General features: G+C 57.9%; 1 protein-coding gene across 1 annotated transcript in view; it reads left to right on the forward strand.

Moving 5' to 3' along the window:
* SORCS2 (sortilin related VPS10 domain containing receptor 2) overlaps positions 1-21614 on the forward strand; it is a gene marked incomplete at its 5' end in the record, with an annotated part of 454802 nt that overhangs the window by 390212 nt on the left and 42976 nt on the right. Inside the window, 4 exons of the mRNA XM_044913028.1 lie at positions 3360-3424; positions 7281-7399; positions 11377-11466; positions 17309-17488. Coding sequence (XP_044768963.1) covers positions 3360-3424; positions 7281-7399; positions 11377-11466; positions 17309-17488 — 454 coding nt within the window. The remainder of the gene's footprint in view (positions 1-3359; positions 3425-7280; positions 7400-11376; positions 11467-17308; positions 17489-21614) is intronic.

Consider the following 21614-nt stretch of genomic DNA (forward strand, 5'->3'; position numbering starts at 1 on the left):
GGCCCGTGGGGGGTGAGTACTTGAGGGGCCCGTGGGGGGTGAGTACTCGCCCACGGTGCTCGCGGGCAGTGGAGGCGGCGGAAGCTGGGAGAACCTCTGGCTCAGGGCCCACGTTTGCCGCCCACCAGCCATGACCATGGTGCCTTCTTCTGCCTAAACTGCCCTTGGAGAGACGTGGCTTACACACGTGTTCTTCCCACCAAATGGCTCTTTCTGGCACTCGTGCACACACCCTCCTAGCCTTTCCCCTTCTTAGCTCATTTGTACAACAGACTGCAGACAGGCCTTCTCAATGGGCCACAGTCCTGTCCCCCCGCAGAGAGGCACCGTGGCAATAATTCTCCTTTCCCTCCCTTGCGCCGTGCGTCGCTAACCCCACAAGGAGCTCCTTTCCTGGCTTATGGCCCCGAGGCTGGAGGGAAGCCCGGGTCGCTAAGTCTGGATACCGGCTGCTGGCCTGTGTGCCTTCCGTGGGTCGGGGGAGGGCCGGCTTCCTTCCTTGGAAACCGAGTGATCACTGGCCTTGTCACTGATGTCAGCTGTCGGCCCCCAGGGCCCCCAGGAGGTGGGGAGGGGCGCAGAGGTGGGATTTCCGGACAGCGGGCCCAAGAAATTGGCGGAGTGGCCGAGCACTGCGGTGCCCCGGGTCCCAGGCCGGGCTGGGTGCTCTGGAGATCTCTCGGGCCGGAGAGGCACCTGCCCGCAGATAGTGCGAGGTAAACTGGCACTAATTCCAACATTTTAGTATCTCGGGCAAACCAAATGATTTCTCCCCCAAGTTGCTCAAATTGCCCGGAGTTGTTATGCGTGAGAGATAATCAGGCCAGACACTTGGCCCCTGGGGCCCGGGAGCCTCTCCTGGAATGCGGTGACAGGCAGCCATGGGTCCCCTTCTTGGAAGCAGTGAATAACGCTGTTTTGACAGCATTTCTGAGACACTCTTTGTCCTTGAACTGACGGCAGGAATGGCCAAAGCCCGCGTTCTGTCTGAGGCTTGGACCCCTTCATGCTTTGGGAGGCTAAACAGTAGGCGAGCTCCTTAGCGTGACCTTGGGGGCCCCCGGGAGGGGCAGCCCGGGGGCAGGAGGTCGGCTGCGTTCTGGGCCCACCAGGGGCACTTGCTAGCTGCCCTCCCTGTGGTGTCTCAGTGGGCCTGGAACAAAACCGTAACAGCTCCCCCCACCCCCCCAGGAGCTGCCATGTTGTGGACATTGACCATCTACCAGGCCTGGGGGTCTGCATGCATTGTCTTCTCAGACCCTGATCGTCTTCCTCTCACGTGACAGCGGGGGAGACTGAGGCTCAGGGAGGCTCAGGCACGTGTCCGAGGTCATGCTGCCCATGAGCAGGGGGGCTGCCTCTGCCTGGGGCTGGGGCCGAGCCAATGGACGCTGGGCCGGGCGGTCTGCTTGCCTGCTTTCTCCAGCCACCCCCGTGTCTGCTTCTCTGCCCGGGCCTGAGCTGACCCACAAAGCCTCAGCCTCCCTCTGCCTTCAGCTCAGCACCTGCCCAGGTGTGGGATGAGTGGCAGGCTGTGGAGGTTGGCTGAGGAGACAGCTCATCCCACTCCAAGCCCGGGTCAGTGCAGAGTCTTGGAGGGTTTATCAGAGCTTCCGGTGGCATCCAGCAGGCCTGAAAGCTGACTCCCCCTCTCCCCAAAGCGCTGCGCTCTCCAGAGATCTGCCTGCCCGGGGGTCATCTCACACGTCTGCTATTTCTAAGCAGTAGACCAAGGACCTTCCCCACAGGCCATCTTTGGGGACCCCAATGAACAAGAAGGTGCAGGGGTCAACACGTGTCCTTCCCTGTAGGGAGCCGGGCTGTATCTGCGGGGCTGGACACACAGCCTTGAATGGTCTTCAAAACCCATGACCAAGGGGGTCTGGGCAGGGACCCCAACCCACTGGGCCCCTGTCTGGTCCAGGGCCTGGCGTGGGCTGCTGGGGCTCAGTCGTGGGGTGCTCCAGTGGGAGAGCCAGAGGATAAGGGGGCTGGGGGCACTGCTCAGTGGGGGGGGCAGGTGCAGACTGAGCAGGCAAGTAAGTCTGTGCAGGGGTGAGTGGGTGAGTGAGTAAGTGAATGAGTGAGGGAGTGAATGAGTGAGTGAGAGAGGGAGGGAATTAATGAATGAGTGAGGGAGGGAGTCAATTAATTAATGAGTAAACGGGGGAGGGAATGAATGAGTGAGGGAATGAATGAATTAGGGGGGAGTAAAGGAGTGAGGGAGGGAGTCAGTGAATGAATGAGGGAGGAAATGAATGAATGAAGCAGGGAAGGATGGAGGGAATGAATGAAGGAGTGAGGGAGGGAATGAGTGAAGGAGCGAAGGAGCAAGCTGGTGTCACGACCACACGCTGCAGATGACTGGTGGTCACACTAAAATCCCATTGGCCGGCTGAGGACCCGTCAGTGCCCCTGGTAAAGGGAACAATGTCTCTATTCAGAAAAGAGAGAAAAAGGTCAGGCAGGTGACCTCGTTCCTAGGAGCGCACAGGTGTTCTGTGCACAAAAGCCTGAATCAAACCTCACCTTGAAGCAGAGACTACTTCGGGGCAGAGTGTCTGGTGCCACGGCTTTGGAACATCAGTGGACTGCAGGGGCGCCCCACCTCTAAAGTTCCTCTCAGTTGGACAGCGTGCACTTGACCTCCTGGGCACAGGACCCTGTGCTGGGTGGGTGCTGGGGTGGGCCCTGAGCTGTTGGCGCCAACCCTGCCTCCCCGGGAGGATTCTGCCCACGAGCGGCGACCCTAGCATGCACCTTTGTCTGTTCTTCTCGGGTCTCGTTGAAGGCTCCGTGGGCGGCCACAGTCCCCGCTGAGTTCCGGGCACTGCCTGAGCCCTGGGCCCATGTCGGCAAGGGAGGGGCCTGCAGTGTGGCACCTCGCGGGGCAGGGGGCAGCGGGGTGAAGGAGAGGGAGCCTGGCATGAATCCCGGCTCTGCACCTAGAGCTGTGCACCCCTGGGTGGGGCTAGGGGGTTGTTTTGCTCCTCTGAGCCTCTGTTTCCTAATTTGCAAGATTAGGGTGATATTCCCAAAGCCTGCCTAACCTCCTCAGAGTATTTTGATCATAAACAAAACAAAAACAACAATAAAGATGCAAGGAATGTGAAGGTCTTTGGTAAAGGAGGGTCTTCTATAGAGAGTATCATAAAAAGAAGAGTACCAAGTGAACCCTCGAGTTCTGGCTACCTCCCCAGGAGCAGGTGGGGAGGACTGTGCCCTCAGACCCATGCGGTAAGAGCGGCCCCAGCCCCGGGAGGCCATGTGGCTACCTGGGGCTCGGGGGCTGATGCAGACACTGGGAGGGGGCTTGGGGACTCAGGTCCCAGCGCCAACCCCCATGCACTCTCTTCCAGGGCTGTGTCTGGGGTGGACGCTGACCCTGACTTGGTCCACATGGAAGCCCAGGACCTCGGAGGAGGTAAGCCGGGAGGGGTGCATGCACCCAGTGTCCCCTGGTGTCCTTACATGCCCCTGTTCCATTCCTCAGCTGGCCCCGCACAGCCGACCTCACTATGTTATGATGTGGTGTAACTTTAAATGTGCTTGTTTTCCAGCTGGGGATAAATTGAAGTCAAGGAGCTCTGCTCCAGTGGAAAAGTCCATTAAGAAGGTGACTTGTTCTGGCCCCTGAGCATTGAGTGTTTCCTGCTCGCTCTGCCCCCCACCTCCATTGCTAGTGAGTGCGGAGGCCAGGTGGGGGCCTCTGATGGCTTCCCTTTAATGGGGCAGGGGCCTGGCCACCCCAACCCAGCTGGCTTCAGGCCAGAATGCGCCCGGGGCCTTGCATGCTATGAGAAAGATCCTCTGTGCTCCTGACAGAGGAGCACTGGCCCTAGAACTATGGAATATTCTAGAACCATGGGGTCTTCCAGGACATCAGAGCCGAGCGGACCGTTATTCAATAAGTGCTTGCTGAGTCCCCCGTGGACCAGGCCCAGTGCTGACCCTGCTGGGGACACAGGTGAACAAGACACAGCCCTTCCCTTTGCCTGGTTGGGGCCAGCACAGGTCCGGTCCACACTAGAAGCCACGGGACCGAGTGCAGCAAGGGGGAAGGAGCACGGAGCTGGCCGCCCCAGGGCTGTCTCTTCTCTGACCGCCAAACCCTACAGTTGCCAGGGCCGTTAAGCCTCCTCCTGCTGGGTTTCTCTTCCAATGAGACCTCCGTAGGTGCACATTTAACAAATGGTGGGACTTGACAAGTGCCAAGCAGCAGAGCTCCTTGGGTAGGACATACTATGTGGAAGGCAGATTCAGGGCCAGGCCACGGAGAGGCCCGGCTGAGAACAGAATCACTGGCGTCGGCTCCCAGCCTGCCACGGGCCAGTTGCACGACCCTGGGGAACTCACCTCTCCTCCCTGCTCCTCAGTGTCCTCATCTGTGAAATGGGTCAATGCACACGTGGTGCTCAGTGCAGGGACGTCATGGGCGAGCGCTTGCTGGTAGTGGAGGGAAGCTGCTGCGGGTCCCTTAACCTTTTCCAAGCCCTCAGCTCTTTCCAGGGTCCGCTATCCTGTGGGGAGGTGAGGCAGGTGTTATGGTCACTTGCTTCTGCTTCACCAGAACAAAGCTCAGAGGGGTTCCGGGCTTGCCCGCACTCATAGGGTCATAGGCCGGTATAGACCCCAGCTCCCACCATGCTCCACCCACAAATCCGAGAACATCTCAGGCCTCTCTGAGGGTGCTATGGGGACTGACCCCCGTCCCCACCACAGGGCTCAAGGCAGCAGCAACGGGGGTGGTTGTCTCTCAGGGTACGCCCACGTCCAGCGAGGAGAAGGGACAAGCTGGCACCATGGATGGGGGGGCCATTCTCACACAGTGATGATTTTCCATGACCTGCCCTCCTTGGGGGGTGGAGGAGCCCTTGACTCAGCAGCTGCAGACCCCCCAGAACCAATGTGCCACTGGAGTGGTGTCCCGTCCCCTAAAGACCACATGTGTCCCCCTGCTTCCCGACACCTGGTGCCCCCACCCCAGCCTGGGAACCCCATTAGAATCCAGTCCAGCCAAGCTCAGTGGCATGGCATCCGGACCTTCTGGTCCCTCCACCGGTTGTCACTCACCTACCCCTTACCCTGCCTACCCTAGCCAGCCTGAACTATGCGGTCACTCCCCAAGCTCACCTTGCGGGCCCTCACCCCCTACTGGGAATACTCACCCCATCTCTCCATCTTGGGTTTCTTGTTGTCCTTGGACCACCTTCCCTGCCAGCCACCTTCTCAGTGCCTGGGCTGCGGTCACAGCTCTGTACACCACCCCGCACCTGGAGCTCTGTGGGGATGGGGTAGGGCCTGATCGATTCACCTCTGTGTCCCCAGGAGAGCTGCCGAATGAACCAGCATGTGACCAAATGCCAGCTCCCCTGAGGCCAGGGCCATTGTGAGTGAGTGAGCGAGCGAGTGAGAGAGCAAGCGAGTGAGTGAGAGAGTGAGCGAGTGAGTGAATGAGTGAGTGAGCAAGTGAGTGAATGAGTGGGTGAATAAGTGAGTGAGCGAGCAAGTGAATGAATGAGTGAATAAGTGAGTGAGCGAGCGAGTGAGAGAGCGAGCGAGTGAGTGAATGAGTGAGCGAGCAAGTGAAAGAGTGAGTGAATAAGTGAGTGAGCGAGCGAGTGAATGAGTAAATGAGTGAATGAGTGAGTGAATGAGCGAGTGAGTGAAAGAGTGAGTGAGAAAATGAATGCGTGAGTGAATGAATGAGTGAGTGTGTGAATGAGTGAACTAATGAATAAATGAGTGAATGAGTGAGTGAGGGAGTGAATGACTGAGTGAATGAATGAGTGAGCGAGTGAGTGGGTGAGCCGGTGAAGGAGCTCGTGAGCAGATTGTTGACTTTGAATCAGGCTGGGCGAGTCTTCCCACCCCCTGCCCAGCAGGCGAGCCCAGGACAGGAAAAATTCAGTGCTGGCCGCAGGGAGTGGCCCGGCCGTTTAGCGGGGAAGTGGACGGGCTTCAGGAGCGAGCAGGCACGGCCGTGCTGACTGTGGGCCTCCGTGCTGCTCTCACTCGGTCCTCACCAACTCGTGGAGGTGGCGTTATTACCCATTTCACAGCAGAGCACGTGGGACCGAGGTTATCCTGCCACTGAACTCGGGCGTGGGTCTTCTGGTCCCGAGGCAGCCCCTCGGCACTGTCCATGCCGTCCAGCCAGCCAGGGCTGTGGGCAGGACGTGCTCCGAAGGCGCTGATGACTCGGAGTGCCTTTGTGGGCTCCCTCTGGTGCCCGAGGTTAAACCCTGCTGCTGCCCCACAAGCTGGGAGGAGGAGTTGCCTGCCGTGTGTAATCTCGCTCCCCGCCTTGCACAACTTCACTGGATCCCCCAAACCCTGGGAAAACAGGGCTTGAAATAAAACAGCGGCTGCCTGTGAAGTGTGCTTTCCATTTTGCCTGGCTGTAAATATTTGCAAAGGAATGAAAGCGTTTGCCAAAAGTTAGGGGAACAAAGGACATTCGAGTCCCACCCACACCCGCCCCTGTTTAGGTAGATGAGACTCCAGGGGGTGGGAGGGGTCCCGTGCTCTGATGGACACTGTGGGTGCCCCCCTGTGGCCCTGTGCTGTCCGTTCTGTGGGTGACTGCACGCACCTTCACAGGCCATTTGGCTGGTGTGGGCTGACCCGCCCACAGTCCGTCTGGGTCCCTCGCAGGTCCCTCTCCCAGGGAGACAGAGCCTGGGTGTGTCGCCTGAGCTGAGAGCGAGGTGTGGCGTGGAGCCGTGGGCAGAAGGTGGATGAAGTCCCGTGCTCACATCCCGCTCTCACCGGCACGACTTTGCCCAGGGTCAGTGGCCCTTCCCCGCCAAGGGCCAGCTACTGGATGCTTCTGGCGTGGCGGCCCTAGGGTCTCTGCCGCAGCGGACTCTGCCGTTGTCATCGGAGAGTGGCTGTCCACGACCCCCAGAGAAGCAGGTGCAGCTGTGTGCCCCTAAACCTCTCTTCACAAGAAGCTGGCGGCTGGGCAGGTGACCCGGCTTTAGACACGTCACCTGACCTCTCTTGGCCTTAGTTTTACCATCCAGAGGATGGGACCACGGTAGGACCGTCCCGAGGATGCGACTGGCACATCGCCGCCACGGCTCGGCGGCAGGTGCGATCACGGGGCAGGCCCTTTGAGCCTCAGCCACAGGGACAACCCCGCCGCGGCAGTATCCGGCCGAGCCCAGAGCTGGCCGGCGTTTCTCGGCGTCCGAGGCTGTGTCTGGCTCTTCCCGCGGCCACAGTCGGAGTGCGTGAGATTTCACGCGCCGAGTGCTGGCTCTTCTCTCCTGCAGGGTTTCGCTATGTCACCTGCCAGATCCACAATTGTTCCGAGAAGACGCTGACGGCTCCGTTCCCCGGCCCCATTGACCACAGTTCTCTGACCGTGCAGGACGATTACATCTTCTTTCAGGTAAGGCTGCTTCTGGGCGTCTTGGCGACGGGCAGTAGGCGATGTGGAGAACAAGCCGTGCCGGGGAAGATGGAATTGCTCACACAGGAGGCAAAAAAACGGCTCTTTGACTTTTAAGGGTTACTTCATTCGTGCTTTCCCCCGCCCGGGTGGTGGTGGCCGCAGGTAACCCGCAAGTCCCCGCCAAACCACAGCCTTGAGGCAGGGATGCTCCTCCTCCCTTCTACCCGTCAGGGACCTCCTGTGGCTCGTGGCCCCCAAGCCCGAGCCCAGTTTGCTCCGTTTTGTTTCATTGACTTTGGTCATTGCCCTTGGCGGCCAGGCACCAGCTGGGTACAGCCCAGCGGCCAGGACCCTGCTGCCTGTACACACAGGTACTCAGGTCCCACTTGGGACCACCGTTAAACGACACATGGTCTGACCATTCAGAAACTCCAGTGAATAGCTGGTCATACCACTTCTTGATTACTTCCACTGACGAGGAGCTCACTCCTTCCAAAACAGCCTATCCGTCTCCTGGATAGCTCAAATCTTTAGAAAGTTCATCCTGGCACTGAGACAGAGTGTTTCCTTTCCTCCTATCTGGTGGCCCCTGTCCTGCCTTCTGGGACCCCATGAGACACGTCTAAAAGCTCCTATGGAGAAGGCTCCCCACCACTCCTGGCCTCTTCTTTGCCCTGTCTCAGGAATGTTTCATTACCCCAGCTGTCCTGTCCACCCGCGAAATAACACCAGGCCCTCCTGGGGAACTGGCAGGGGCATCACAGCCCATTAGAGCAGGCCAGCCAAGAGGATCTTGTCCCTGTTCTTCTTTGGCCTCTGTGATATCCCATGGTTGCCAATCTCCTCTGTGTGATTACACACGCTAGTCCCTGTCCTTGGGATGCCCATGCCTCTTTCTCTGCCTGGCTAACTCCTGCTCTCCTTCCAAGACTTAGTCATGCATCACCTCCTTCAGGAAGCCTTCCCTGACTTCCATCTCTATTTCAGGCCCACTGGCTGCCTCCACAGAGCCCTTCCTTGGTCACAGCCAGGCCACATGGTGTCATCCTTTATTATCTACACCAGACTCTACAATCGGGGTGGGCTCTACATCTGTACTAGAAGGAGGATGTACACCAGGGGAGCTGGGGGGCGGCTGGGTCAGAGGCCTGATTGTAGGGTGGAGCGTGGGAAGAGATGGGGGAGCATGCAAGGATGCAGGGCTCTCTGTGACTGAGCACCTGGTAAGTCTGATCGGAAGGAGCCAGGCTCACCGAGACCACAGGCAAGGTGGGATAGGAAGCGGCCCCCCTCCCCACCGCTGGGACAGGGCACCTGGTCATTTCTGGGGTTTGCTCTGTGTGTGCTCAGACAGGGCTGTGGTGTGCCCTCGGCTTTGTCTTCAGCCTCACGGTCACAGAGGCCTGGTCTGACCTTGGACAGGCATGCCCCACCCTGTGAGCACGGGCAGTCCCCAGCACCAGCTCATGCCATCAGGGGCCACGGGTTTCCATCAGACTCCTGTCCTTACTTGGTCCCCAACTTTCTCAACAACTGCCCAGGAACACTGTTCCTGACCCCCAACTCAGAGGTCACCCGGGGGGCTGCTCCCCTGCAGACCCTTACCTTGGGCGGGTTCCCTGCAGGGAGCCCACAGGAAACACTGGGAGGTAGTCCTGCCTGCCCTCCTCCCTTCCGCTCCTTCCTGGTCCTCGGGGGATCCCAGCCCAGTGCCCACCGACCCCTCCCGCCGCTCCTCCCCACCAATGGAGTATGCGATGAACCCGGAGGTCCACTTCCCGGGCCCCCAGTCAAGGCGCCGAGTGGCTCATGGTGCTGGTTTGTTGGCCGAAGCCATGCTGTGGGCCAGGGATGGAACCTCACCCTCCAGAAAGAAGGGTCTGGGCCTCGGGAGACAAGGGGCACACAAGCGGGGGTCTGAATATGATGGTGCCACCGGCTGGCTTTGGGAAGAGCCATCGTTCCACCTATGAGCCTCAATTTGCTGACCCATAAAATGGGCCTGATAAGCCCTGGCCACCCAGAGGCCCAGATGGACGCCAGCTGCATTCACGGCGGGGGAGAGGCCCTGTGAGATCCGGCAGAGGACCTGCCGTCCTGGGAAGAATCACTGCGGTTCAGCCTTCTCGGCCTGTTTCTACTGGTCAGCCCGGCCGGAGGGGCCAGGCAGGCGGTTCTCAGGAGGTAGGCAGACTCCGCTGTGAAGGGTGTTGCTGGGTTCAGCTCGATCCGCTCCCCGGGCAAAAGTCGCATTTGCGTCTCAGGGATGGCAGCGTTTTTGCTTGCCCCGCAGCCTCGGGCCTGAACCACGAGCCCCCTCGTCCCGTGGCCTGCCCTTAGCAGGGCTGGCCCTTTAGAAAGGTTTGCAGGCTTCCTTCCTTCTGCACCACCAGCTTCCTTCATCCCCAGCTCCTGGCAAGAATGGACCTGGCCTGCCCTGGCTGGCTGAGCATCTGCCCAGGGCTCCCCAAAGAACACGATCTTCTCGAGGCTGAGGCCAGGAGGCTGCCCAGCCTGTCTCCACCTTCAGCACCATTCCCAGAGCTCAGCTGCTGGCAGACGGGGCTCTGAGAAGGGGCACCGACTTATCTCGGCCACTCTTTCCAGCGTCCTCCCTGACCTGCTAAGCAGGTCTGTCTCTGGGCTGCGTGGCTCTTCCTTCTGAGGAAGCAGGGTGCCCCCTCCTCCAGGAAGTCTGCCTGGCCTCTCCCACCCCGTGCTTCCCCCATCCCAACACCGCCTGCTCAGGGCCGCCGAGGGCCAGACCACACAGACCTCACAGTCCCTGCCCTCGGGATGGAATTACCTAGAGAAACCTGGTCAGCCTTGTAATCGCGATGCTTTGCACACTGTGGGCCTATTGTAGTTTGTTGACTTGTAATAACAACAATTCCTACTGGGGCCACATGCTGCCCCACGTGCTTCCCAGATGCTAATCCCCACAACTGCCCCATCACTTCGCTTCTGATCTTGTCCTCCCCATTTACCGGGGGTGGGCGTGGGGGGGACTGAGGCTCAGAAAACTCTCCCAAGGCCACGTGGCTCCTGATGGCAGAGGTGGAATCTGAGCCCAGGCAGTGACGCGTGATGCCCTGTGCTCTTAGGCATGGCACTGCGTTGCCACGAACACACGTGTGTATGCACACACACAAACACACAGAGGACTCCTCCTCACGCATGCATGCATAGAATTCACCCCCACGTGCATGCACACAGTGGACACACATGTGTGAGGTTACGTGTTCGCTCTCACACGCGTGCATGGTCTGCACACCCACACACATGCATACACACGGTGAGACACAGAGGTCATCCATCGTCCCCCCCCCAACGCCCTCCCCCAGCCCCTGTTGGCTGTCCCTCTCCTCCCACTCTCTTCTCCTTGCCCCATCCAAGAGAGAGTCTCTCTTTTCCTGGCTCGTCTGTTACCGCGCACGGAAGACAAGTGACTCATCTCCGTGCTCGGTATTCTCATCTTTACAATGGAAGCAATCGCAGTTTGTGGGGCTGGTTGTCGGGAGACCAGATGAGCGGCGCTCAGGACAGCGCGGCCACGTGGACCATCTCAGCACGGGTCGCCTCCTGTCTCGATTCTCATGCCTCATGGCTTGATAGTCATCTTTTGTGGTTTGAGTTTACCTTTGGCCAGTCTCTTCCTTCACCCAGTGCTCTCCCTAAGAAAAGTTCTGGGGAGGAGAACTTCCCACTTTGTTCTGTAATGTGGATGTAGGGACACAGGTGCTGAGAGAGCATGGGGACAGAGGTTGGTTCTAACAGAGACATGGAAGGGGAGGGGTGTTTGGTGTGAGGCTTTGAAGGATGAGTAGGAGTCTGTCCATTTCAGGCAGAGCAGGTCTAAGCAAAGTAAAGGGGCATTCTCACCAGCTGAAATACAATTTCTAGTTTTTCATTTGTGAGGACCTGGCTTGACTGGAAACTCGCTTCTTAAAAATGTGTTTTTTCCCTGCTGTTAGACAACCTCAACAAACCGGACCAAATACTACATCTCTTATCGTCGCAGTGAATTTGTCCTGATGAAGCTGCCGAAGTATGCACTGCCAAAGGTAAGAGTTGTTTCCCCTCCCACCTGACCCCGTGGCTAGGTCCCGAGCCCACACTGACTCGTGCCCAGTTCCATCCGGTCGTAGGGCCTCGACCATACTCTCCCCTCGGCCCGGTCTGCCTCTTCCCCAAACCCCTGCACACGAGATGTTTCAGACAAGACAAATGTCTCTTATGAGGGCCTCTCCAGGCCAGTCCAGGCCTTGGTTTCCCTCTTGCACCCTCATCCTCCTCTTTCCTGACACTCGGGGTGCTGGCGATCCCCTGTATCCATCTCCTGCTTTCATCTGGGGTTTGCAGGTGAGGGGCAGTTTCTGTTTTATTCACCTCTGCATTCCAGCTGCCTAATATGGCCACGGACGCATAGTAGGTGCTCAGTTAATGCTACTTCCTTCCCCTTTGTTGGGTTGGCAGAGAAGGGGGATGTGGGGGCTGCCCAGACCCTGCCCTAGCCCTGCCTCAGGACCAAACTCCACAGTGCCCTCCCTGCTGATGTTGTTCCCAGGTCCCAAAGGAGGTGATGGACATTCAGAGAGGCTGAGTAACCTGTCTGAGGTCACACAGCTAATAAGGAACCGAAGGTGGTCTGAGACCAGCCTTATGCCACATCTCCCTCCAGAGGATCTTGGATGGCCCACTTCCCAGAACTCCATCCCATGTGCTTGTGATTGAGAAGCACAGATGGGAGTAGCCCTTCCACCCCCACATATTTATTGAGCATCACGTATAAGCTAGGAAGCATGCTAGGGTCTGATGCTACAGCTCTGGATCAGATACCCCAGTTCCTGCTCTTGGTGGGTTTCCAGCAAGGAAGCAGGCGGAAAACCAAGGAGACAGACAAATGTATGAAATGATCTCAGGTTGTGCTTTTCCCTGTGAGGGAAGGAGAGGTAGAGGCCGAGGGTGATGGGGTTGGGGGACATCACTGAGGGAACGTTTCCTCTGAAGTCTTAAGGTGGAGGGAAAGCTGTGCTGGTGGAGGTCTGGGCTTGTGCAAAGGGCCTGGGGCAGGAGGGAGCCTGGCTGTAAAGCAGCGGGTGGGGGTGGGGAGAGGAGATCTTTGCTCTGGGCCCTGCAAGGCCGGGGGCCACGCATTGTTGTAAAGCCCCCCACACCCTCGCCTGTGCTGGGCTGTCCCGGGCAGCGGCACACCTCCCCTGAGCCAGGAACAAGGCAAGTACTTAAGGGTTTTCTTTAAAACTTCAAGAAAACTTTTTAAAACTTCTCCTTAAAAAAAGAAAAGGAAAGGGGATACAATGGAAAGGAAAAGAAAGAAAGAAGAAGAGCAAGTTGCAGAGATTAACTCCAGGCTTGGCTGAGCCAAGAAATGAAAAGCTAGTGGGTTCATGTAGGGCAAATGCATTGGTGTCCCTGGGGGTGAGGGGTCCTTTCAGCTTGTAGGGTTTTCCTTCCCCCCAACCCCGGGGGGCTGCAGCATCAGAGGCGCCCTGTGTCCTGGAGTTGGGGAGGGGGACACCTGGCAGGGGGGCGGCTGGACCAGCAGCCAGGCCATTTCTGAAGGAGTTCCAAGGAGCCGAGGGCCCCAAGTCATGACCTCTGTGGCCTCGAGAGCTGGCCTCATTTCCCTGGACCTCAGAGTCCTCGTCTGCAGAGGGGATAAGGTGGCGGTGCGTGTTTCTCAAAGTCACTGGTGCGGTTTGTGGAAAGCACCGTGCGTGTGGCTCACTGCAGCTTCCTTCGTCCCCATCTCTGGGGATAAAGGGGGTCATTGAAAAGAATCTTGAGGCTCTGATGGAAGACACAGCCTTCGCATCATCAGTGGGTGGCAGGAATGAGACTCCTACAAGTCCCCATGTCATCGGTTTCAAGGGAAGACCAGACCCACATTCGGATCATACATTTGCACATGGGCCCTAAGTGCGCTCGCCTGGGGCGGAGCCTGGGACCCAGTGACAGGCAGCTGGGGACAATGGGCGAGCTGGGCTGCTCTTGGGAGCACTCCCCCGCACCCCTGGAGACCATATATCATCTTGCTGAGCACTTTGCCCAACCACACAGCAGGTCTGCTTCCTCTCCACCAAGTTCAGGGGAGCGGCCAGACTGCAGTGTTTCCCACCAACAACTGTAGAACTGGCTAGTTGAATTTCCCAATCAGATTTTGCTGTTCTTCGGTGAATTTAAATATTTGTGTAGCTTGGCACCTCCCACCTCGCCACTGGCCACGTTAGAACAGATGGGTGTCAACAGAGCTTTGCCCGATTTCATGTTGGATCCATTCTTTCAACATTCCTTCTACTTCAAAAGGCATGATTCGTACCATTCTACTGTTTTAACTCACCTGTCTGTGGAAACTAGAGTAGGTGAACAGGTTTTATTATATTTGCCAGCATCCTTTGCTTGAATTACTTACTTGTAATGATTTTTTAAAAAAATACCACCTTCCTTAACAGAGAAAAAAATTGGCAAAGCTATAAACAGACAAAAGGAAAAAAATCCAAATAACCATCAATTATATGAAACCATTCATACACATAAAGTAAATGCAAATTTACTTTCAAGTAAAATATTCCTTTATTTGTAATAACCTTTATACAATAAAATGAAACCCATAAAACATAAGAATGAAGGAGGAAGGGGCGCCTGGGTGGCTCAGTCAGTTGAGGGTCTGACTCTTGGCATCAGCTCGGGTCGTGGTCTCATGGGTTGTGGGATTGGGCCCTGTACTGGGCTTCCCACTCAGCAGGGAGTATGCTTGGGGCATTCTCTCTCCCTCTGCCCCTCCCTATGGGCATGCTCTCTCGCTCTCGCTCTTAAATAAATAAATCTTTAAAAAAAAAGAATGAAGGAGGATGGGATGGCACGGATGGTGGTGGAGCGTGCCAGCCCCCCCCCCCCATCTTCTCACTTAGGCAACAGTTGCTTCTGCAGAATCAGTCCAAATCACCTGTTTTAGAACTCTGGAGTCTCTTCAAGGGCTTGCAGCCTCCAGGGGAAGGTTTGGACAGTAAATCAAGGTTAATTTCCACAATTTTAGCTCTTCCCATGATAGCCCCAGCACGCGCCCCCCTCCCCCCCCCGCCCCCCGCCCCAGCCTTGTGACAGACAGCTGTGCTCATGGGCCCGGAGCAGCTTGCAAATCACTTGCAGGAGCCAGGGTGGCTACGGGGACCTTTTTCTCTGAATACTGGGGATCTGCACTGGGGGTAGATTGCTGCTTCTGCTCGTGACGGTACAGACATCCTGGTGGGCAGCCATTGCTCCAGCCAGCACCAGCCGAAGCAGTTTCTGAGGGATTTAAAGGACCAGAGCCTGCTTCCACCCCCCCCACCCCCTTGGACATTTAGGGACCATGACATTCAAAAGCAACCAATCGTATGTTCAAATTTAGAAAAGTCACCATGCATGCCCAGGGAAAAGCTCAGGCTCACTTGAGTTTCTACCTCAGACTGATCCCTGGTACAGAAACAAAAAACGACACACCCTAGGGAAGGGAGAGAACCAGATTTCCAGAGTTACCACATTATTAGATTACAGTGTCCACTTTTCAACAACAACAACAAATTACAAGGCATAAAAAGAAAATATGATCCAATCAAAGGAGAAAAAGCAACAGAAACTATCCTTGAAAAGACCAGATGGTGAACCTACCAGACAAAGACTTTAATACGACTCTCCTAAAGATGCTCAGAGAGCTAAAGCAAACTGTGAAGCAAGTCAAGATAACAAGGTACAAATGACCAAAATAGAAGTAGCCAAGACATAGATTGAAAACATAAAAAAGAACCCAAAATAAATTCTGTAGCTAAAACAAACAATAATCGAAATGCAAAATTCCCTGGGTGGATTGAAAAGCAGGTTTGAACAGACAGAAGAAGGACTCAGAGAACTTGAAGGTGGGACCATTGATGTTAAGGAGTCAGAGGGACAGAAAGCCAAAGGGATTGAAGAATAGTGAGCACCATCTGACGGGCCAGCGGGACAGCAGCAAGTGAACTAACGCATGCATTGTGGGCATCCCAGGAGAGGAGAGAGAGATGGGGGCAGGGGGATTGTTTAAAGAAGCAATGAGGTGGCTCAGTTGGTTAAGCATACGACTCTTGATTTTGGCTCTGGTCATGATCTCATGGGTCGTGGGATCCAGCCCTGTGTCAGGCTCTGCACCCAGCACAGAGTCTACATGAGTTTCCCTCTTCCTTTCCCTCTCTCCCTCTCTCTCAAATAAATAAATAAAATCTTTTTAAAAAAAGAAGCAATGGCCCAAACTCTCCCAAATTAATGAAACACATGAATATAAATGTCTAAAAAAGCCTGATGAACTCCAAGTAGTGAAACACAATGAGTTGCACACCAAGATGCATTGTAATCAAACCACTGAAAGACAGAGAAAGAATCTTGGAAGCAGCAAGACAGAAGCAGCTTGTCATATACGAGGATCCTCAATGAGGTAACCAGCATATGAATCACACTTGGGCAAAGGCCCCAAGGTACACATTTTTAAATGTTAGTATCAGGTCTCTCTAGGGACGGCATTGCTGGCTACTTGTAGCTGGACCTGAACAGTCTTTCCTGGTGACAAGCTTCTTGGTTCCAGTCACTTCTGCATGTTAGATTTAAGTCTATAGACAAAGGGCCCCAGCTCGTGCTGCCAGGGGCCGCCCTGATTGGGAGGTGCATGGTCGGGCCTTCACAACACTGCATCCCTCTTCTGCAAGGCCCCTTCTTTTGTCCGTATAACACAGGGGAGGGGCAGGGAGGGCAGGGTGGGGGGGGCATCAGCACTGCGTCCCACCCAGGCAGCCAGTCCTTCCCTCTGCTGGAGGCCACGCCCCCCTGGACAGAATAGAGACTTGGTGTGTTATTAGAGAAACAGGCTCACCTGTCCACCCATGCCCTACTACCGGGTGGGAAGACATAGGGAGAAGCATCCCCCCAAAGTGCAGCAGCCCTGCACGGGGCGGGGCCGGAGGGGACCACCTCTCCTCTGCAGGTGCTGGCTGGCGTGACCCGGCCTCATGCGTCCATCCTCAGCGCCTGTGTCTTGGCAGCTGTCTTGCCAGCAGGGCAATAAAAGTTTCGGGGTGATAGAAGGGAAGTCATAGACGCTGGAGAGGAAAAGCTTGTTACGGCTTTGAAATGGGCGTGTTCACGGGCCTCCCACACAGCACTGGGCGCTGGCTGGGAGAGAAAACGAAAACAGAACAAGGATGGCCCTGGGTTCCTTTTTCTTCCTTTTTATGTGATTAGGTTTTGTTCTGCTTCTGATTGTAAAATCTGGAACCAAGCCCCGAGTCTTGAGAGGACTGCCGAGTGACTTAATCCAGTCCTCCCTCCCCCAGGGTATGTTCCCAAGGGCAGAGCCCGCCTGTGGTCCCTGCTGAGTCCCAGTGCCTGGTACACAGTAGGTGCCTAATGAATGCATGCTGCGTGAATGAACCCAGAGATGACTCACCTGATCCTCAGGATGGGCCTGCAGGGGAGGCCCGTCCCCTGCCTCCCAGAGGCGACCGCTGGGGGTGCATGGAGGAAGAAGTCCTCCGCACGTGCAGGGACAGACAGGCAGATAGCCTGACGTGGGGCTGGGAGGCGGAGGCCTCAGCGTGCCCCGCTCCGTGCCTGGGCCATCCCTCCCACAACCCCGTACCACCTGCAGAGGGCCAGGTCGTCATTCCCATGTTGGAGGTGGGAAAACGGGAGGTAAAGGGGCGTGTCCCGGGTCACAAGGCTGAGGCAGAATCAGGATGAAACTCTAGGTCAGCCTGGCTCCCAGGGAGCCGGGACCAGCCCCCCGCCAGACCTAAGCCCTGCCCCGTCCCGTCGGGGCTCCGTCTCCCACCCCCGCCCCCAGCCCACCCCTGACGCCGCGCTCTCCCCGCGTGTCCGCAGGACCTGCAGATCATCAGCACGGATGGGAACCAAGTGTTCGTGGCAATGCGGGAGTGGTACCAGACGGACACCTACAACCTGTATCAGTCGGACCCACGCGGCGTGCACTACGTGCTGGTGCTGGAGGACGTGCGCAGCTCCCGGCAGGCGGAGGAGAGCGTGCTCATCGACATCCTCGAGGTGGGGCGCCGGGGAGAGATTGGGGGCCGCGGCCCACCGGTGCCAGGCGTCGGGTGTGGGGCCAGGCCTCACCCTGTCCTGGCTCTCTCCTCTCCCCTCCTCCCTTCTCCCCTGGCCCCCCACTCATCCCTAGCCCTCTCTCTCAGGTCTGTGACTGTTTCGGGAAAGCACCGCGTATTTGAGGCTTTGAAGGCTGAGAGGGTACTGTGTAGATGCTCTCAGAGCAAGAGAGAAAACTTCGTCCTTTTGGTGAAATTCCAAATTTAATATTGGAGTGCGATTTCTCTGTGATACAGAGCTACCACAGAGAAGGATGAGAGTCTTTGGGGAGTACTATTTTGCTGATTCGGGGACCCGTGTTAGCGGTCCTCACGGTAGACACGATCGCGGGCCACCATCTGGAAAGCCGTTCCTGGCTCGCGCTCCGAGGCACGAAAGCGGGCACGGTGGGGTTTGGCCTGAGGGACAGAGGCGGCGACTCCGAGCACCCTGCCTCTCCGCCTCTCCCCCTGCACTCGTCCCTGCCTCAGCTGTCTCCTGCGGAAGCCTGCACTTGCTCTCCTCAGACGCGAGGGCCCGATCGGAGGCTCAGAACCGGGGCTCCTGACTCCCAGGCCAGGTGCCCCCGCGCACCGTCTCGCTCTGTACTTGGATTCCACGGACATCCATGACCCTGGGCCCTGCCTGGGCTGGGTTCTCATGGTCACCACCTGTGTTCCGGTCCACGCTAGAGCCAGGGAGGGGCCGCTCAGCCCATTTCCAGGTCAGGAGCCTGAAGCTCAGAGAAGGTGAGCAACCTGCCTGGACAGACGCAGGAAACCAAGCAAGGAAACCAGAGCCAGCCCAGGCCTGTCCACCCTGGGCTTGGCTCCAGGCTTTTAGCCAGCACTCCCCCGCTCCGTCCTTCACCTTTACGCTCTCCCCTCATGCCTTGCCTTCGGGGAGCCCCCGCCCGTGGGAACATCAGCAAGTGCCCTAATTGCAGTAAGTGCTGGGGTGTCTGTGGGTGCGAGCAGAGCCTGGGGCAGACAGCTGTGTTCATCAGCGTGGGAGGCAGCCTTCCGGAGAGACCCGGGGATCCAGCCTTCACCTCTGAGCTGCTAATGAGCAGCAAGGAACCATTTTCCCCAAGAAAGTAATGGATGAGATCACTTGTTCACAACGAGAGCCCATTGGTCAGTGCTCACTTCCCCGCTGGAGGACCCAGAGGAACACGGCCGGTGGCCCCTGCCCTTTGCTGGAGGTGGCCTCATCCTGCCTGAGGAAGCCCCACACCCCGGGCCCTGTTCTGCACAATCTCCAGGGGGGCCACTGGGCCCGTCCCAGGCCTGGCTCTGAAAGGTGTCGGCTACTGCACCACAAGCCGCTGGGGACAGGGCGCAAGTGACAGTGGCCCAGGAGGGGTGACCAGGACGAGGGGGCCGCACACAGGGGCCTGTGGTGCTTGGACCGCACACCAGGCTCCGGGCCCCTCCCTAGGGACGGGGGCGGGGGGGGGAGCAGCCCGCCCCTCCCAGAGCTGCCGGCCTCCGTGAGAAGACCAGCTTCCAACAGTCGCTCCGATCCTGTGTGCCAGCACCCAGCGGCTGTCGCCCAGCCCAGGGTGGGAGTCAGGGAGTGCTTCCTGGAGGAGGGGGTGCAGACCGAGTGGAGGCGGAGCAGAAATCAGCCAGCCGGGGAACCAGGGAACATCTGTGGACAACGACCACGAAGTGAGAGGACATGAGGAACCAGAGGAGGTTCACAGTGGCCAGGAGCAAAGGTGACGCCTGCCGCCCACCCGCTGGGTGTCCTCACAGGGGACATCTCTTCTCTGAAATCCAGCTCACAGGGGTCACGGGTGGTGCTTACAAGCACAACTCTGGAGCCGCACTGCCTGTGTTCAAATCCCAGTTCTGGTATGTGTTTACTGTGTGACCTTAGGCAGGTTACTTAACTTCTCTGTCCTTCCGTTTCCCCACTGAGAAATGGGGATGGCAGTACTACTTTCCTCATAGGATTGCTGTGCAGTTTCAAGGACATAGTCCTCCTTAAACATGGAGACCAGTGTTTGGTGCCAAGTCAGCACTCAGCGAGCTCTCCACTGCTCACCCGGTTCCTGGGGATTAGCGCTAATGCACAGGAAGGACCTGGCCCAGAATCGAGCTTGTGAGGTCCCACACACGAGCCAGTTATTGTCATGGTTATTGTTCTTCCTATGGCGTGTCCAGCAGCCGTCCCAGGCAGATACTGCCCCAGAAGGCCTGGACTTTCACGTGCCCCTGAGCTAGGACCTCAGCACGGTGCACCCCGGGTTTAAGGCAGGACAGCAACCCTTTCCTGAGTGCCTCCGTGCTGGAACTTGGGTTAGGAATGGGGGTTCAGGGGATCCCAGTCTTGCCCCTGCCCATGAAGGGCCCTGGCCACAGTTTGGAAGGCAGCCATTGTCGTGGCCTGAATGGGGACCCCCAAAAATATATGGCCATATCCGTCCCTGGAACCTGTGACCATGACCTTATCTGGAAAAAAGGTCTTTGCGGCGGTCATTAAGTGAAGGACCTTGTGATGAGACCATGCCGGATTGTCCAGCTGGGCCCCAGATCTAATGACAAGTGTCCTTCGGGGTCGGAAGAGGAGATGCAGGGACGTGAAGACGGGGGCGAGGTTGGAGAGCCACGGACACAAGCCCGGGGCCCCTGGAGCCACCAGAAGCTGGAAGGACAAGGGAGGGTCCTCCCCGAGGACTCTGGAGCGAGCGCAGCTCTGCCTACACCTCCGTTTTGGACTTCCGGCCTCCAGACTGTGGGAGAAGAGATTTCTGGCTGGCCCCCCGGTTTGTGGTGCTTTGTTACTGCAGCCGTGGGAGTGAACACCGCCCTGAAGATCGGGGCCGTGGGTGAGCACGCTGAGGCTGTGGGCTGGTGCGCCTCGGCTCAGAGCCTGCGGAGGGCACGGCCCGCACCTGTCATCTGCCGGCGCCCAGACGTGAGGGTCCGTGCTCTTGGCTGCTGGGTGTTCATGGAGACCAGCGGGATAGGAAGTCGCCACTGCGGAATGAAGCAAGCCCGCGCTGGGCAAATGCGCATCCGGCCTGCCCTGAGCATGTCGGGGAGGCCCCTCGAGCCAGCGCTGGGCCCCGGGTGAGCAGGAGGCAGAGTGACGTCACCATGTGTGGGGGAAGGGGCCGTGGTCCTCCACGCCCCGGGCTATCACCGCGGGGGGACCAGCCCCAGCTTTGTCGGTGGACCGGGCGCTGGACACCCTTCCCACCCAGAGCGGCAGCCTGCGCAGACGTGTGTGGCACGGGGCAGTTAGGGTTGGCGGGGCCCTCTGTGATCACGGGGGTCCCTGAAAGGGGGGCAGACAGGGAGGGTCAGAGAGACACGTGTGATCATGGGCCGCAGGCCAGAGAGACGCCGCCCCACCGGCTTTGGGGGTAGAGCTGGGGCCTCCAGAAGCTGGGAGAGGCCCAGACAGGATTCTCGATTCTCACCTGGAGGCCCCAGGACGAGCCCCCAGGACGAGCCAGCCCTGCGACCCCGGGGACACCCGTACGGGACTTCTGACCTCCAGAACTATAACTGTGTTACTCTGTTACGGCAGCTGCAGGAGGCGCGTCCACCCTCCACTCGTACATCTTTCCTTCCATCGCCGCGCTCTCCCCACACGGCGGGGGGGGGGGGGGAGGGTGACCCGTGGCAAGCCTGTGTGCTGAGTGCGGGGGAGGGCCTGCCCCAGGCGTTGGGGGGAGCTCGTAGGTGGCCCGCCACAGAGAAGGCGCTCGGGAACCGTGCATCGTGACCTTGATGTAAGCAGATTCCTCGGCCTGGGACCTTGGGTAAATTCCGTGGCTCCCGGAGGCTCCGCTTTCTCGGGCTCACCTTGAGAAGCAGTGACATGCTGCCCACGGCGGGGCACACGGGAGGCCACGCGGACGGGTCTCGGTAGCTGTGGCCCCGAGGCCCCTGTGTGTTCGTAAGGAACTTGCGGGGAGAGGCCGCCTCTGTGGCATCAGGAGGCTGACCTCCGGGCATTTGCTGATATTTGACCTTTGTCATGGGCCCGCTCAGTAGCCGGCTGTTGGCTGTGTTTGGGTCACTGCGCGGGCACTTGGGAAACTCTGAGAAAGGGGACAAGGTGAACCTGA

Source organism: Neomonachus schauinslandi, chromosome 2, assembly GCF_002201575.2.
Source record: "Neomonachus schauinslandi chromosome 2, ASM220157v2, whole genome shotgun sequence".
Classification (NCBI taxonomy): Eukaryota; Metazoa; Chordata; class Mammalia; order Carnivora; family Phocidae; genus Neomonachus; species Neomonachus schauinslandi.